Source organism: Oncorhynchus keta, chromosome 36 (genome assembly GCF_023373465.1).
Source record: "Oncorhynchus keta strain PuntledgeMale-10-30-2019 chromosome 36, Oket_V2, whole genome shotgun sequence".
In the NCBI taxonomy this organism is placed as follows: domain Eukaryota; kingdom Metazoa; phylum Chordata; class Actinopteri; order Salmoniformes; family Salmonidae; genus Oncorhynchus; species Oncorhynchus keta.
In genome coordinates this window covers 24,205,216-24,224,252 of record NC_068456.1, presented here as the reverse complement: position 1 = coordinate 24,224,252, position 19,037 = coordinate 24,205,216, and the positions used below count along the sequence as shown (strand labels likewise).

Here is a 19,037-nt window from a genome sequence, read left to right as displayed (position 1 = left end):
CCCTTCCCTAACCCAACACGTGACTGAGCACTGTCTCTGCTGCAACATGAGACCAGTATAGTGACAACACAGCCTGTACGCACACACATACACACACCACCAAGGAATGAATGGCAGTACCCTGTAGTGGACTAACGCTAATTAACATCCCTGCTCATCAACCCTTCACTCCAGGCCTCTTGTCACCAAAACCAATGTATAAACTTTGCTATTATCAATCGTCAATTGAGCATAGGAGTAGTGATTGACTTGGCAACGCCGTTGAACAATACCTTTAAATACACTATCATGGGGGCTCAGAAAAATGCAACCGTGAATTAAAAGCCAAACAGTTTTGTGTACAGATCTTATAGGTCTCCTGTCTAAGGCTTTGTTAAACGTTCTGCCATAAAGGCAGTGAGAAATAACTGAGGCTAAAGGGTTAACCACATAGCCTACTCCAACGTTTTATTGTTATAGAAGCCAAGTCGTTTGTAGTTTGGGTCCCATATCCTTTTCTTGGGGCCAGAGCCTGTTTTATTCAATCTTTATCTCTCACTTGGTCTTTATTGTCAGCCAGCCATCTGACACCGTTGTAAGCTGCTGCACACTTTCTCCCAGACTGCTTTTTTTATATAGAGAATTTAAAACTACACATTGATGCGCATGCCCATTGCGCATTGGAAGCCATGTTGAAGTTTTGGTGGAGGCTTGCTGTTATTTTCTGACGCTGTATGTTTTTTTTTCGATTTGTAATATTGCTCTCGTTCAACCATACCATTCGGGAACCATAAATCGGAGTTCTAAAGATGAATTCCAGCGTTGACCTATCCAGGCGCAATCCGCAGGAGGATTTCGAGCTAATTCAGCGGATAGGAAGTGGCACATACGGAGATGTCTACAAGGTAACTGCAGCAATAGTAGCATGTTGTTAATTGCTCTGCTATTTTGATACATTGTTACATTACAATAACACACGCGCATTACATTGTAACGACGCAGGGTATTCCAATTGACCCAATGATACACTAGAAAGCATACTAGTTTTTTGTTGTTTTTTTTACACTAAAACCTGTCGCTCAAGTGCTGGTGAATACCTTTGCTTGGAGCCGTGGAAGGCACCTGGCCAGAATATCATATCGCGAAATACTTAACAGATAGCCTAATCCCTCTCATGTTCTGTTTTGATAAACATAATTACGCAGTCCGTCACCCTTGGTCATTGGGTGGCTTTGTTACAATGTTGCTTTCCTATTTGTTAGTGTCCTATTTATGGTGTGGTAGAATATCCCCGAACGATTCAGTCTGGTTCCACACAACAGACAAGGCCCGGCGCAGTCGGTCAGCCAGGGCAAGGGAAAGCGATGCATATTCAAGTTTAATTAGATTTTAGCCCTAAAAACATTTACATTGGATATTATTTAAGGAACTCAATTATGCAGTTTTGCTGTTTTGGGACCCTGCAATAGAGTTAATTGTGTTAAGTTGTTAGGGGCGGCAGGTAGCGTAGTTGTTTGCAGCAACCGAAGAGTTGCCAGTTCGAATCCCGGGTACGACAGGAAAAAAAATCTTGCGGCAGTGAGCTGGTAACCAGAAGGTTGCTGTTATCAAATCCTAGATGCCATTTTCTGATGTTTGACCCTTGAGCAAGGCACTTAACCACCCTAAACAATAGCTTCCACGATTCCCAGCGGCAGCCCAGCCATTCCTCCAAAACCTGTATGTGTGTCTTTCGCAGGGGTTTGGTTAAAAGCGGGAGTACAATTTCGGTTGTACCTAAAGTGATCTTAATCTTCTAGCTATTCAAAATATTACCTATTCAGACCATTACTCTGTTACAGCTGGCAGATGGGCGTTATTAGATACCACTGGGGTAGCACAGACAATTTGACCAATCTTAACTTGTCAATACTTCCTCAATTACCAACTTGGAAGAAAAGCAATGTCTTCTAAATTAAATATCATCCAATTAAATAAATGTTTTGCTCCATGAAGTAATCCAACCACGTGTACGCCGCCATCTTGACTATTTCAAATCTTCTCTCATTGATTGAGACAGGTGGGTGTCCACCCCAAAGGGCCGTATGTCTTCTTCTGTGGAGTTTAACAAAACCTATATCCTAGTTCTACCTCATTTCTTCCATAGCTCCCTCCCCAAGCTCTGGGGCCTTAGGGTATCACTGCTCGTGACAGTGCCTCGTATAACTCCTTCCTTGAGAACTTTTATTCCAAGGACCCGTTCAGCCGCATCCACAATATTGTCCATCTTCCTGGACCTCCCCTACAATTTAGCCGTGCCATTGATCACCATTGCCATACAAATCACAAAGTCCACCTTCTTTACATGTAACATCCCTGCATCCTCCTGGAGGGAAGCCAACTCTGCAGCCTGCATTTAAGGACTTGCCAACACCATGGAGTCCTCAAGAGTACCTTTTGTTCCGGCCACCCTTGACAGCTTCTGTATATGAAATGCAGTGGACGGCCCTGACTTTGGCAACCTCATTCTGTTTTGTCCTTGTCGGGCACTCCAAAGATGTACCTACATGCTTTCCACCAGAGTTGTAACACTTCACTGCTTCTTCATAACATTCACCATCACCTTTTTCCCACAACTTCTGCATCTCGGCTTCCTCCGCCTGTAGACACTCTCTACGTGTCCAAAAATATTACACCGTTTACACTGCAACGGCCTGGAAGTAAAAGCTCTTACAGGAAAGTACACACCCCAGCTTCACTGTGGTCGGGAGGGACTCATAAAAAACCACAAGAATAGACAAGCTCTTCTTTTCCTTGCCACTGACCCAACGATTCATCCTCCGTGCATCAACCACTCCAGGAATACTCTTCAGCTCCTCGATGACCACTTCTTCCGAGACTCCAGCAATGACTCCATTGACAGGTGCTCTTCTCCTTAGCTCAAGCACAATGCAGCATGGTCATTTAATGTTGGGTCATTCGCCTGTGTTCAACAGAAAAAGTCAAGACCAGCCCACTCCTCGTGACTCACAGACTCCACATTACCCACACCTCTCCCCACCATCATCTTGGATACTTCCAATCGATTTCACAATTTGGGCCCCAATTGTCCCAGAAACTGGACTCCCACCAGATATGAGGTATTCTTCACAATAGGCATATTTCTTCCCATCCCAACTTTAGCTTCTTTAACTGTTCTTTTGAACAGAGGTCAATTGTTCCTTAATTCCACCCACATCAGATTTAATATTCCACCATCCTTCCTTCATCTGAGTCTGAGCGCTCATCTTCTACCGATGTGCTATCAAATTCCATTGTTCCGGTGGCCTCAACAAATTTGTCCTGCCTGCTTAGTTGTAAAGTGTTCTGGCTAGACTTTCCTTTCTCTTGAAATCTGTCCATTACACTCACCTGTCTCGATCAATGAAAGAAGATTTGAAATAGACAAGATGACGGCATACACAATGTTGGATTACTTTATGCAGCATAACATGATTTTAATTTTGATAATGGGGCATTTTCTAAATTTAAACGAGCCCCTTTCAACTAGACCTGGACATTTAAAAAAGACGTTGGGAATTGAGGAAGTATCGCCAAGTTGAGGTTGGTCAAATTCTCTGTGCTACGCCAAACAGTACCTAACCTTTAACGGCTAATGGAGCATCACATTAGCCGTTTATAATCTGCTTGATAGTCTTTCCTTTGTTGCAAGTGCACCACAAATAAACCTTTCACTCCTCCTACTTGTTGTTATATATTAACCACAATATTGTGGAATTGTATTGTGGGAGGCAGTGGCGACCATTCAAAATTCACTAACATTCAAACAACACAGATTTGATTATGCCTGCTTAGTGTAACCTTGACTTCAACCAGAGTAGGTGACTTAACAATCTTTTTGCCATGCGGTTAGTTGTTTGTCAAAGTATTTAGAGTATAGGATGGCAATTCATTGGATAAAGAGGAATTTGAAGGCCTACAATATGAAGACTTCAAAATATTTGTTTAGACCGTAACCATTAACTATACAGAATATAAGATATGTAGAAGATGACCGTATCAAATGTAGCTCACATCCTGAAATGTTTAGCTTAAGGACGTTTGCCGCACTATGCTTTCAGGAATGGAATCATTTTCACCGTGGTCATTGTGAATGAATGTAAAATGTGAGTGGCACAGCTGGGCAGGCATGGTCTGGAATGCAGTGGTCCTGACTTCCTGTGTGTGTGTGTGACCCATTGTTTAAGACTGATCCTGTAAAGGAAGAGGTAGAGGAGAAAGCCTGGTCAGACCTTCAGCTGGATGTGTTCACAATCGGACCGTGCAGAACCGTCTGCAGTGGCCATCCTGTTTGGGCCGGGAATGTTCTGTTTTCCTCTAGTTTCCTTATTAAAACTGTTGGACACAAGCCCCAACTTTGTTTATCTTCAGGGAGGCTCCTTCTACCTATTGAACCAGTGTAATGTACTGTAACAGCCTACAGCGTTTACCCTGTGTTTTCTTGATACACACACTAAGCATTTCTTCTACCCTAAGGAAATGAAGTCCCTCATACAGCCTCCGTATTGTTCGCCACTATGCTTGTCATATCATAATTTGCTAACTGTGCAGATTACACCAGTATAATGGGGAGAGAATCAGAAGGCGTGGCGGGGTGGTGATATCTGCCCGTCCCAATAAGAATGTGTTTGTTGTGGGCTACAGTGCGTCACTGTTGTTATGTCAGCTGTGTCTGTGAGATAGCTGTGCTTCTCTTTCTAAATGATGTCTCCTGCGTGTCACTATCAATGCCATTGGTTAAGATGTTATAAAACATGCATTAATGAGTGTTTATTCCAAGGAATAGGTTACTGCACATTACAACAGCATTCCTGTATTTGAATAATGAGGCAGTAATCACACTTGACCGCTGTCTTTTACTGCCCTTGTCCCATGCTTTTTGTTTCGGGAGGTCAGAAGTTCAGTGAGGATATTTGTTGTTTGGATTGGAAGCAGGACTTTAAGGTCTAAATCATTTTATACTGAACAAACATATGAACGCAACATGTAAAGTGTTGGTTTCATGAGCTGAAATAAAAAATCCCAGGAATTGAATTTTTTTGCACAAATTTGTTTACATCCCTGCTGGTGAGTATTTCTCCTTTTGCCAAAATAATCCATCCAGGGCATCCCGGGTGGCGCAGTGCTTAAGGGCGCTGTACTGCAGCGCCAGCTGCTCCACCAGAGACTCTGGGTTCGCGCCCAGGCTCTGTCGTAACCGGCCTCGACCGGGAGGTCCGTGGGGCGACGCACAATTGGCCTAGCGTCGTCTAGGTTAGGGAGGGCTTGGTAGGTAGGGATGTCCTTGTCTCATCGTGCACCAGCGACTCCTGTGGCGGGCCGGGCGCAGTGCGCCCTAACCAAGGTTGCCAGGTGCACAGTGTTTCCTCCAACACATTGGTGCGACTGGCTTCCGGGTTCAGTGTTAAGAAGCAGTGTGGCTTGGTTGGGTTGTGTATCAGAGGACGTATTACTTTCAACCTTCGTCTCTCCCGAGCCTGTACAGGAGTTGTAGCGATGAGACAAGATAGTAGCTACTAAAACAATTGGATACCATGAATTTGTAAGTCGCTCTGGATAAGAGCGTCTGCTAAATGACTTAAATGTAATGTAATGTAATGAAATTGGGGAGAAAACAGGGTAAAAATTAAAAAATGTTTAAAAAAAAATATATATATATACTCCATCCACCAAGAAGCTGATTAAACAGCATGATCATTACACAGCACCTTGTGCTGGGGACAATAAAAAGATGCCTCCAGCGTTGTTTTACAGAATATGGTAGTACGTCCAACCAGCCTCACAAACGCAGACCACGCAAGCCCAGAACCTCCACATCAGGCTTCTTCACCTGCGGGATGGATCGTCTGAGACCAGCCACACGGACAGCTGATAAAACTGAGGAGTATTTATGTCTGTAATAAAGCCCTTTTGTGGGAAAACAAATGAATTCTGATGCCCTCCCAAGCCCACCCATGGCTGCTCCCCTGACCATGTGAAATTCCTAGGTTTTGGTCTAATAAATGTATTTCAATTGACTGATTTCCTTATAAACTCAGCAAAAAAGGAAACGTCCCTTTTTCAGGACCCTGTCTTTCAAAGATAATTCATAAAAATCCAAATAACTTCACAGATCTTCATTGTAAAGCGTTTAAACACTGTTTCCCCATGCTTGATAAATGAACCATAAACAATTAAGGAACATTACCCTGTGGAATGGTCGTTACGACATTAACAGCTTACAGCTCACAGCTATGAAAACCTAGGACACTAAAGAGGCCTTTCTACTGACTCTGGAAAAACTCCAAAAGAAAGATGCCCAGGGTCCCTGCTCATCTGCGTGAACGTGCCTTAGACATGCTGCAAGGAGGCATGAGGACTGCAGATGTGGCCAGGGCAATAAATAACGATGTCCGTACTGTGAGACTCCGAAGACAGCACTACAGGGAGACAAGACAGACAGCTGATCGTCCTCGCAGTGGCAGACAACGTGTAACAACATCTGCACAGGATCAGTACATCCGAACATTACACCTGCGGGACAGGTACAGGATGGCAACAACAACTGGCAGAGTTACACCAGGAACGCACAATCCCTCCATCAGTGGTCAGACTGTCCGCAATAGGCTGAGAGAGGCTGGACTGAGGACTTGTAGGCCTGTTGTTAGGCAGGTCCTCACCAGACATCACCGGCAACCTTGTCGCCTATGGGCACAAACCCAGACAGGACTGGCAAAAAGTGCTCTTCACTGACGAGTCGCGGTTTTGTCTCACCAGGGCTGACGGTCGGATTCGCGTTTATCATTGAAGGAATGAGTGTTACTCCGAGGCCCATACTCTGGAGCGGGATCGATTTGGAGGTGGAGTGTCCGTCATGGTCTGTGGCAGTGTGTCACAGCATCAACGGACTGAGCTTGTTGTCATTCCAGGCAATCTCAATGCTGTGCGTTACAGGGAAGACATCCTCTTCCCTCATGTGGTACCCTCCCTGCAGGCTCATCCTCACATGACCCTCCAGCATAACAATACCAGCCATACTGCTTGTTCTGTGCATGATTTCCTGCAAGACAGGAATGTCCGTGTTCTGCCATGGGATCTCAATCCCATTTGATCACGACTGGGACCTGTTGAATCGGGGGGTGAGGGCCATTCCCCCCAGAAATGTTTGGGTACTTGCAGGTGCTTTGGTGGAAGAGTGGGGTGACATCTCACAGCAAGATCTGGCAAATCTGGTGCAGTCCATGAGGAGGAGGAGATGCACTGCAGTACTTAATGCAGCTGGTGGCCACACCAGATACTGACAGTTACTTTTGATTTTGACCCCCCTTCATTCAGGGACACATTATTCAATTTCTGTTAGTCACATGTCTGTGGAACTTGTTAAGTTTATGACTCAGTTGTTGAATCTTATGTTCATACAAATACACTGCTCAAAAAAATAAAGGGAACACTTAAACAACACAATGTAACTTCAAGTCAATCACACTTCTGTGAAATCAAACTGTCCACTTAGGAAGCAACACTGACAATACATTTCACAGGCCAGTAAATTTCACAGGAGACAGGCCAGTACATCAGGAGACGTGGATGAGGCCGTAGGAGGGCAACAACCCAGCAGCAGGACCGCTACCTCCGCCTTTGTGCAAGGAGGAGCAGGAGGAGCACTGCCAGAGCCCTGCAAAATGACCTCCAGCAGGCCACAAATGTGCATGTGTCTGCTCAAACGGTCAGAAACAGACTCCATGAGGGTGGTATATGAGGGCCTGACGTCCACAGGTGGGGGTTGTGCTTACAGCCCAACACCGTGCAGGACGTTTGGCATTTTCCAGAGAACACCAAGATTGGCAAATTCGCCACTGGCACCCTGTGCTCTTCACAGATGAAAGCAGGTTCACACTGAGCACATGTGACAGACGTGACAGAGTCTGGAGACGCTGTGGAGAACGTTCTGCTGCCTGCAACATCCTCCAGCATGACGGGTTTGGCGGTGGGTCAGTCATGGTGTGGGGTGGCATTTCTTTAGCCCTCCATGTGCTCTCCAGAGGTAGCCTGACTGCCATTAGGTACCGAGATGAGATCCTCAGACCCCTTGTGAGACCATATGCTGGTGCGGTTGGCCCTGGGTTCCTCCTAATGCAAGACAATGCAAGACCTCGTGTGGCTGGAGTGTGTCAGCAGTTCCTGCAAGAGGAAAGCATTGATGCTATGGGCTGGCCCGCCCGTTCCCCAGACCTGAATCCAATTTAGCACATCTGGGACATCTGGGACATCATGTCTCGCTCCATCCATGGATGCTTTAGTCCAGGTCTGGGAGGTGATCCCTCAGGAGACCATCCGCCACCTCATCAGGAGCATGCCCAGGCATTGTAGGGAGGTCATAGAGGCATGTGGAGGCCACACACACTACTGAGCCTCATTTTGACTAGTTTTAAGGACATTACATCAAAGTTGGATCAGTCTGTAGTGTTGTTTTCCACTTTAATTTTGAGTGTGACTCCAAATCCAGACCTCCATGGGTTGATACATTTGATTTCCATTGATCATTTTTGTGTGATTTTGTTGTCAGCACATTCAACTATGTAAAGAAAAAAGTATTTAATGAGAATATTTCATTCATTCAGATCTAGGATGTGTTATTTTAGTGTTCCCTTTATTTTTTGAGCAGTGTATTTACACTAAGTTTGCTGAAAATAAATGCAGTTGACAGTGAGAGGATGTTTTTTGTGTGTTTATGAACTGTAAACACAGTAAAATTGTAAATTGTTGCATTTGATATTTTTTTGTTCAGTATAGTTCTGAGCAGGTTATGTAGGCCTGTTGTCTGTGAGTGGAAGGGTAAGCAGATGAGAAACTCAGCAGGTTATGTAGGCCTGTTGTCTGTGAGTGGCAGGGTAAGCAGATGAGAAACGCAGCAGGTTATGTAGGCCTGTTGTCTGTGAGTGGCAGGGTAAGCAGATGAGAAACTCAGCAGGTTATTTAGGCCTGTTGTCTGTGAGTGGCAGGGTAAGCAGATGAGAAACGCAGCAGGTTATGTAGGCCTGTTGTCTGTGAGTGGAAGGGTAAGCAGATGAGAAACTCAGCAGGTTATGTAGGCCTGTTGTCTGTGAGTGGCAGGGTAAGCAGATGAGAAACGCAGCAGGTTATGTAGGCCTGTTGTCTGTGAGTGGCAGGGTAAGCAGATGAGAAACGCAGCAGGTTATGTAGGCCTGTTGTCTGTGAGTGGCAGGGTAAGCAGATGAGAAACGCAGCAGGTTATGTTGGCCTGTTATCTGTGAGTGGCAGGGTAAGCAGATGAGAAACGCAGCAGGGGATTGGTTTCTTTGGCTTCCTCAGGAGTTTAGCATTTCCTTATTTTCTGAGCGCTGTACCTCTATTCACACACTGTGTTCTAACATAGTGTCTACATGTGAAGTGTTGGTTATGCACCTTCACAGCACAGACTGTGAAGGTTTTTTTTTTGGTAAGGCTATTGATCATGAAGTTAGGTGTTGTCAAAAAGTCTCTGAGCTCTCTGATTGGGGGTGAGTTCGTCCTATGTTGTCAGAAAATCTCTGAGCTCTCTGATTGGGGGTGAGTTCGTCCTTTGTCCTATGTTGTCAGTCTACTAGCCATACTTTAATAAAGCATGGCTAGGCTTCTTCAGGAGTACAGCATTTCCTTATTAGCCACAGAGCTTGGCTCTGTTTTATTCTTCTGGCCATCCACTAGCTTATTCCACTGGTCTAGCTAGCTGCTGGTCTGGGATGCCGATATTTGGCATTAAGGAGAGAAACTGGAACCAATTCTCTCACGTTCACACACAGCTCACTCCCCACCTGCCGCATACGTCCGTGTTCTTTTCAGGGTCTAGGCCTATGTTAAAATATGTCATTTAGCAGACGCTTTTATCCAAACCGACTTACAGTAATGCGTGCGTACATTTGTATGTATTCTAAGTGCAATTGTGATTCACTAAGTTAAAAGTGCAATTTTATTTATTTCCATTTGGGCTATATTTATTATTTAGCTCATTTTAGGTTTTTAGGACAATTTTTGTTTTATCTTGATTATTGTTCAGTCGTGTGGTCGAGTGCTGCAAGGAAAGACCTAGCTAAACTGCAGCTGGCCCAGAACAGAGTGGCACGTCTTGCTCTTCATTGTAATCTGAGGGATGATATAAATACTATACATGCCAGTATCTCTTAGCTAAGAGTTGAGGAGAGACTGACTGTGTCACTTCATAAAAAAAACATATTAAATCCCAAATGGTTTGCATAGTCAATTTACACACAGCTCTGGCCCCCCCACTTATGCCACCAGGGGTCTTTTCACTGTCCCCAAATCCTGAACAAATTCAAGAAAGCATACACTATTATATAGAGCCATTCTTTCATTGAACTACATTTCATCTCGTATTACTCAAATGAACAGCAAACCTGGTTTAAAAATACAGATCAACACCTCATGGCACAACTCCTCTCTCCTATTTGACCTAGATAGTTTGCGTGTCTGTATTGATATCTAGGCTACATGTGCCTTTTTTTACATGTATATTTTAATTGATGTAGTTCTGTCCTTGAGCTGTTCTTGTCTATTAATGTTCTGTATTAGGTCATGTTTTGTGTGGACCCCAGGAAGAGTAGCTGCTGCTTTTGCAAAAGCAAATGGGGATCCTAATAAAATGACCAATGACTGACTGTGGGTTGTGTGGTCGGTTGGTTTATGTTTCTATGGCCTGGCTCAGAAGCAGTGAGAGAGCGAGGGATAGGGGGAAAGTTCAGTGACCCAGTTTTCCCAGGATAAGCCTGGATTTTAATGCTGGCTGCCTGGTCTGAAAGAGGGAGCCAAACCTGCTGCCCGGGTTTGAACCCTATACGGAATGAGCTCCGATGCTGGGCATAATGGCTCTTAGTCCAATGGTGCCCAGAATCATAAGAGATGTAATAATTTAAGCCTTGGGAAGAGGGATGGGGAGACAAAGTAGCGAAGTGACAGGTAGCCTGGCGGTTAAGAGTGTTGGGCCAGTAACCGAAAGGTCGCTAGTTTGAAATCTACAAGCCAACTAGGTGAAAAATCTGCCCGTGTGCCCTTGAGCAAGGCACTTAAACTTAATTGCTCCTGTATATTGGTCTGGATATGTTGGTCTGTGTTTGCCAAATGACTAAAATGTTAATATAAATGGATTTTAATCCAATAATTTTGCTAGGCCTACTACTACTACATGCCTGTCCAGCTGACCGTAGGGTGGTGTCAACCTCTCTCCAGCTGACCGTAGGGTGGTGTCAACCTCTCTCCAGCTGACCGTAGGGTGGTGTCAACCTCTCTCCAGCTGACCGTAGGGTGGTGTCAACCTCTCTCCAGCTGACCGTAGGGTGGTGTCAACCTCTCTCCAGCTGACCGTAGGGTGGTGTCAACCTCTCTCCAGCTGACCGTAGGGTGGTGTCAACCTCTCTCCAGCCGACAGTAGGGTGGTGTCAACCTCTCTCCAGCCGACAGTAGGGTGGTGTCAACCTCTCTCCAGCCGACAGTAGGGTGGTGTCAACCTCTCTCCAGCCGACAGTAGGGTGGTGTCAACCTCTCTCCGGCCGACAGTAGGGTGGTGTCAACCTCTCTCCGGCCGACAGTAGGGTGGTGTCAACCTCTCTCCGGCCGACAGTAGGGTGGTGTCAACCTCTCTCCGGCCGACAGTAGGGTGGTGTCAACCTCTCTCCGGCCGACAGTAGGGTGGTGTCAACCTCTCTCCGGCCGACAGTAGGGTGGTGTCAACCTCTCTCCGGCCGACAGTAGGGTGGTGTCAACCTCTCTCCGGCCGACAGTAGGGTGGTGTCAACCTCTCTCCGGCCGACAGTAGGGTGTCAACCTCTCTCCGGCCGACAGTGTGGTGTCAACAGTAGGGTGGTGTCAACCTCTCTCCGGCCGACAGTAGGGTGGTGTCAACCTCTCTCCGGCCGACAGTAGGGTGGTGTCAACCTCTCTCCGGCCGACAGTAGGGTGGTGTCAACCTCTCTCCAGCCGACAGTAGGGTGGTGGTGTCATCAACCTCTCAATGGGAATTCTGTAATGGAGAGCCATAGTCCACACAGGGCTTGTATAACCTATAGGCCTTATGTGTGTCTGTGTCCTCAAGGGACAAATTAGCCACCAGGGACAGGCCTCTGATGTGCTGGAAGATTAGGCCTATGTTTGCCACGTAGCTACATCTTTGATTAAAGATGACCCACAGACTAAAGTTAATTTCTGTGTTTTCACTCTGCCTTCACTAGAGGGGTGCTTGTCCCTCCTGGCGTCAAGGTGTAAAGCGGGAAGTGGGAGCCAATCTATGGAGATTTCTACTGAAATGTTGTAAATATATGTTGTGAGTCACAAACAAAGGAGGTGTTGTAAAAATACAGAATACAACTTTCAAATAATCACTGTCTGTAAATATGCTCATATACTCTGAACAAAAATGTAAATGCAACATATCAAGTTTTGGTCCCATATTTCATGATCTGAAATAAAGATCTCCATGCGCACCAAAAGCTTATTTCTATGTATCGGGCAGACGGCCTGTATGGCTTTGTGTGGGCAAGCAGTTTGCTGATGTCAACGTTGTGAACAGAGTGCCCCATGGTGGTGGGGTTGTGGTATGGGCAGGCGTAAGCTACGGACAACGAAGACCACTACATTTTATTGATGGCAAATTGAATGTACAGCGATACCATGACGAGATCCTGAGGCCCATTGTCATGCCATTCATCTTCCTCCATCATCACGTTTCAGCCTGATAATGTACGCCCCCATTTCACAAGGATAGTACACCATTACTGGGAGCTGAACATGTCCCAGTTGTTCCATGGCCTGCATACTCACAGACAAGTCCCAGATCTTCCATGGCCTGCATACTAACAGACATGTCCCAGATCTTCCATGGCCTGCATACTCACAGACATGTCCCAGATCTTCCATGGCCTGCATACTCACAGACAAGTCCCAGATCTTCCATGGCCTGCATACTAACAGACATGTCCCAGATCTTCCATTGCCTGCATACTCACAGACATGTCCCAGATCTTCCATGGCCTGCATACTCACAGACATGTCCCAGATCTTCCATGGCCTGCATACTCACAGACATGTCCCAGATCTTCCATGGCCTGCATACTAACAGACATGTCCCAGATCTTCCATGGCCTGCATACTCACAGACAAGTCCCAGATCTTCCATGGCCTGCATACTAACAGACATGTCCCAGATCTTCCATTGCCTGCATACTCACAGACATGTCCCAGATCTTCCATGGCCTGCATACTAACAGACATGTCCCAGATCTTCCATGGCCTGCATACTAACAGACATGTCCCAGATCTTCCATGGCCTGCATACTAACAGACAAGTCACCATTGAGCATGTTTCGGATGCTCTGTATTGACTTGTACGACAGTGCGCTCCAGTTCCCGCCAATATCCAGCAACTTCGCACAGCCATTGAAGAGGAGTGGGACAACATTCCACAGGCCACAATCAACAGCCTGATCAACTCTATGTGAAGGAGATGTGTCGTGCTGCATGAGGCAAATGGTGGTCACACCAGATAAAGACTTCACATTTTTATTTATTTTTATTTTTATAAATATCCATGCCCCTACTTTTTTTAAAGGTGTCTGTGACCACCAGAGGCATATCTGTTTTCCCAGTAATGTGAAATCCATTGATTATGGCCTAATTTATTTATTTAAATTGACTGATTTCCTTATGAACAGCAACTCAGTAAAATCTTTAAAATTGTAGCATTTTATAATTTTGTTCAGTGTAGTTTCACAACCATATGTCTTGATCCAAAAGTGAATGAGTCATAATTTAACAAAAACAAATGATTACCAAATAAATGCAAGACAGGTTTTTTTTCTGGATAAACACAACATATTTTACAAACATATTTTTTACTTTGCAAACACAAGTGGTCAAATATGTTTTTGTGAGTGTGACAACATTTGTGACTTCACAGATTACATTTGTGACCTGTGTCATATATATTTGTGACTTGCATTACATTTGTGAGTTGACTCCCATTTGTGTGGCATCACATATGTTTTACTGATCAGTTTGTGACAATTTAATATATGGAATCCAGATGAGGAAATCCTCAATTCTCATAGAAATAAGATAAAAATGAATATTGCAATTGACTTTTAGAAATGCATCTGTTTGGTGTCCTAGCTTCCTTTCCTCATTTTCTATAATAATTTCCTCCTTTCCTAGCTTGCTTTCCTTTCTCCCTTTTTACTCTCTTGCTTTCCTAGCGCTTTTCTCCTATCCTTTTCTAAATATTTCCTTTTCTTGCTCCCTTACCTTCACTAGCTTCCTTTTCTAGATCCCTTTCCTAATTTCCTAGCTTTCTTTCCTCTTTTCCTTTTATAATAGCCATTTCTCCCTTTCCTTGCTGTCCTCCCCTCATTTTATTTTTTAGCTCCCTTTCTGCCTATCCTTTCCTAGCTTCCTTTCTTCCTTTCCTAACTTCCTTTTCTGTCTTTCCCATCTACCATTCCTCCTTCCCTAGCTTCCTTTTCTAGATCCTTTCTTATTTTCCTAGCTTTCTTTCCACATTTCCTTGTTCCCTTTCCCTAATGTCCTGTACTCTTTTTCTTTCCTCCTTTCTTGGCTTCCTTTCTTCCTTTCCTTTCTTCTATTCTTTTTTTCTGTCCTTTGACAGCTCTTTGGTCTTGGCCATAGTGGAGTTTGGAGTGTGACTGTTTGAGGTTGTGGACAGGTGTCTTTTATACTGATAACAAGTTCAAACAGGTGCCATTAATACAGGTAACGAGTGGAGGACAGAGGAGCCTCTTAAAGAAGAAGTTACAGGTCTGTGAGAACCAGAAATCTTGCTTGTTTGTAGGTGACCAAATACTTATTTTCCACCATTTGCAAATAAATTCATAAAAAATCCTACAATGTGATTTTCTGGATTTTTTTTCTTCTAATTTTGTCTGTCATAGTTGAAGTGTACCTATTATGAAAATTACAGGCCTCTCTCATCTTTTTAAGTGGGGGAACTTGCACAATTGGTGGATGACTAAATACTTTTTTGCCCCACTGTACGTACATACATGCATGCATGCATGCATACATACATGCATGGATATAGCATTTGAAGAGATAATAGAACCTTTAAGTTAGAGTACAAGTAAAACACATTTCACGTTTACTTTTAGGAGATACTCGAAGAGTTGATTAAATGGACACTCAAACAGAGTGAAGTGGCAATTCCCTGATCCACCTCTACGCAGACGACACCATTCTATATACTTCCGGCCCGTCCTTGGACACTGTGCTATCTAACCTCCAAACGAGCTTCAATGCCATACAACACTCCTTCCGTGGCCTCCAACTGCTCTTAAACGCTAGTAAAACCAAATGCATGCTTTTCAACCGTTCGCTGCCTGCACCCGCACGCCTGACCAGCATCACCACCCTGGATGGTTCCAACCTTGAATATGTGGACATCTATAAGTACCTAGGTGTCTGGCTAGACTGTAAACTCTCCTTCCAGACTCATATCAAACATCTCCAATCGAAAATCAAATCAAGAGTCGGCTTTCTATTCCGCAACAAAGCCTCCTTCACTCACGCCGCCAAACTTACCTAGTAAAACTGACTATCCTACCGATCCTCGACTTCGGCGATGTCATCTACAAAATTGCTTCCAACACTCTACTCAGCAAACTGGATGCAGTTTATCACAGTGCCACCCGTTTTGTCACTAAAGCACCTTATACCACCCACCACTGCGACTTGTATGCTCTAGTCGGCTGGCCCTCGCTACATATTCGTCGCCAGACCCACTGACTCCAGGTAATCTACAAGTCCATGCTAGGTAAAGCTCCGCCATTATCTCAGTTCACTGGTCACGATGGCAACACCCATCCGTAGCACGCGCTCCAGCAGGTGTATCTCACTGATCATCCCTAAAGCCAACACCTCATTTGGCCGCCTTTCGTTCCAGTTCTCTGCTGCCTGTGACTGGAACAAATTGCAAAAATCGCTGAAGTTGGAGACTTTTATCTCCCTCACCAACTTCAAACATCTGCTATCTGAGCAGCTAACTGATCGCTGCAGCTGTACATAGTCTATCGGCAAATAGCCCACCCATTTTTACCTACCTCATCCCCATACTGTTTTTATTTATTTACTTTTCTGCTCTTTTGCACACCAATATCACTCCAGTATTAATCTGCAAAATTGTAATTATTCGCCTACTTCCTCATGCCTTTTGCACACAATGTATATAGACTCCCCCTTTTTTTCCTACTGTGTTATTGACTTGTTAATTGTTTACTCCATGTGTAACTCTGTGTTGTCTGTTCACACTGCTATGCTTTATCTGGTCGCAGTTGCAATTGAGAACTTGTTCTCAACTAGCCTACCTGGTTAAATAAAGGTGAAATAAAAAATTAAAAAATAAAAAGGTATGGGTGACTGTATCATTCAGTCCTGACCTGTGGAATAGAGAGCATGTGTGTACTACAGGTGACCTGCCTTACACTTGTCCTTGGCAGGCAGGTTAACAGTCTCTGAAGGGGGACTTGGGACACTGCGAAGTCCAGCCATAGGTTCTCTTTGCTCATGAAGTGAGGGCAACGATCTGTGTAGTGCACCCATTATCCTTGTATCCAGGTTATGCCATGCCATGGAAGATTTGGCAAGCACACTTCTGGATGCTCTCAAGCTGGCCACCAATTATTGATTGATTTATTTTGCTGTGGCCCTCCTCCAGATAATGCTAGTCTGTTGTAAGTCCTTACCCCCAATCCATCTTCTTAATGCTGAGTGCCAAGCAGAGAGGCATCAGGTCACATTTTGTAGTCAGGGATCAAACCTCCAGCCTTCCAATCTCAGGGTGTCCTTACCCCCAATCCATCTTCTTAATGCTGAGTGCCATCTGTGGAGTCAAATGTCATATTCACAAACATATTTGACCACTTGTGTTTGCAAAGTAGGAAATATGTTTGTAAAATGTGCTGTCTTAAACAGAAAAAACCTTTCTTGCATTTATTCTTTGTTAATGAGGACTCATTTGCTTTTGGATATTGACATATGTTTATAAAACTATAATGAACAAAATATAAATCCAACAATTTAAAAGATTTTATTGAGTGACAATTCATATTAAGAAATCAGTCTATTTAAAGAAATTCAATAGGCCCTAATCTATGGATTTCACATGACTGGGCAGGGAGGCAGCCATGGGAGGGCAAAGGTCTACCCACTTGGCAGCCAGGCCCACCCACTGGGACCCAGCCATCCATAATGAGTTTTTCCCCACAAAAGGGCTTTGTTACAGGCAGAAATACTTCTCAGCACCCTCATCCAGAGGCTGGTTGTGGAGGTCCTGGGCTGGCGTGCTTACATGTGGTCTGTGGTTGTGAGGCCGGTTGGGCGTACTGCCAAATTCTCTTAAATGAAGTTGTAGGCGGCTTATGGTAGAGAAACATTAAATTCTCTGGCAACTGCTCTGGTGGACATTCCTGCAGTCAGCATGCTCCCTCAACTTGAGACATCTGTGGCATTGTGTTTGACAACTGCACATTTTATTAGCCTTTTATTTTCCCCAGCACAAGGTGAACCTGTGTAATGATTATGCTGTTTAATCAGCTTCTTAATGTCACACCTGTCAGGTGGATGGATTGTCTTGGCAAAGGAGAAATGCTCACTAACAGGGATGTGAACAACATTTGAGAGAATTAAGCTTTTTGTGCTTTTCTGGGATCTTTTATTTCAGCTCATGAAACATGGGACTTGACATGTTGTGTTTATATTTTTGTTCAGTGTACATAACTTTGTCATAACATGTGAGCTTGCATGGATATATCAAATTTGTCATTCATGCTCATGGGATCTCTAGATTTAGGTCTAGGCTGTCGGTTAGCTAGCCTGCCAACATGGGCCTCCTCTTTAGCCTCTGTCAGTTCTCTGGCTGTCCAGCTAGGACTAGACCTACGCTGTAACCCACACACAGCTCACTCTGCCTGGAGTGTGCGCCTGATGCTTTCTTCCCTTCACTCCTATTCCATATTGTAAGTAGATGGTTTTCCATGCACAAAGTTCCTAGTTTTCCATGTACCGCATCCCCGCTTTTCCACACATTGTGCTCCTTTTTTCCATACCATGATGTCCCTGTTCTCCACAGGCCTCATGAATATTGCACCTCATATATTGCAATATTGCACCTCATGAATACTGCAGTCCTGGAGCTGGTCCCCAATCGCAGCTAGTCCGTTGTAACGCTCTCCTGCCACCTCCTATATTTAGAATAGACCCCACTGCTGAGGAAGGACATATGGTCTTCTGTAGCCTACATCAGTGTTCTGTGTGTCTAGAGCACCGTATCTCCGCATCAGTGACCATGTTTACATGCACACCAATATCCCGTTATAATTCGGGATGCTCAAGCATTCTGTTTTCGAGTTAACTCATATATAAACATCATATCCCATTTTACAGTAACCTGAAAAAGTTTGTATCCCGCTTATGAGAAACCCAGATAAGATGCCTGGGATATGCTGATCTTAGACCAATACTGTGGCATGTAAACATCTTATCCCGTTTACTGATGCTTTTCAAATCTACGCCGAATACAACAGGTAAATGCTTACAAGCCCTTAACCAACAATGCAGTTCAAGAGTTAAGAAAACATTTACGAAATAAACTAAAGTAAAAAGCAACAATAAAATAACAATAACGAGGCTATATACAGGGGGTACCGGTACCTAGTCAATGTGGAGGCTATATACAGGGGGTACCGGTACCTAGTCAATGTGGAGGCTATATACAGGGGGTACCGGTACCGAGTCAATGTGGAGGCTATATACAGGGGGTACTGGTACAGAGTCTATGTGGAGGCTATATACAGGGGGTACCGGTACAGAGTCAATGTGGAGGCTATATACAGGGGGTACCGGTACAGAGTCAATGTGGAGGCTATATACAGGGGGTACCGGTACTGAGTCAATGTAGAGGCTATATACAGGGGGTACCGGTACAGAGTCAATGTGGAGGCTATATACAGGGGTACCGGTACCGA

At 44.6% G+C, this 19,037-nt stretch overlaps 1 protein-coding gene across 1 annotated transcript in view; it reads left to right on the top strand.

Annotated features, from left to right (window-relative positions):
- The first annotated feature begins 671 nt into the window (after positions 1-671).
- LOC118378972 (mitogen-activated protein kinase kinase kinase kinase 3-like) overlaps positions 672-19,037 on the top strand; it is a 97,902-nt gene continuing 79,536 nt past the window's right edge. Inside the window, exon 1 of the mRNA XM_052498250.1 lies at positions 672-884. Within this exon, the coding sequence (XP_052354210.1) occupies positions 789-884 (96 nt within the window). The 5' untranslated portion in view covers positions 672-788. The remainder of the gene's footprint in view (positions 885-19,037) is intronic.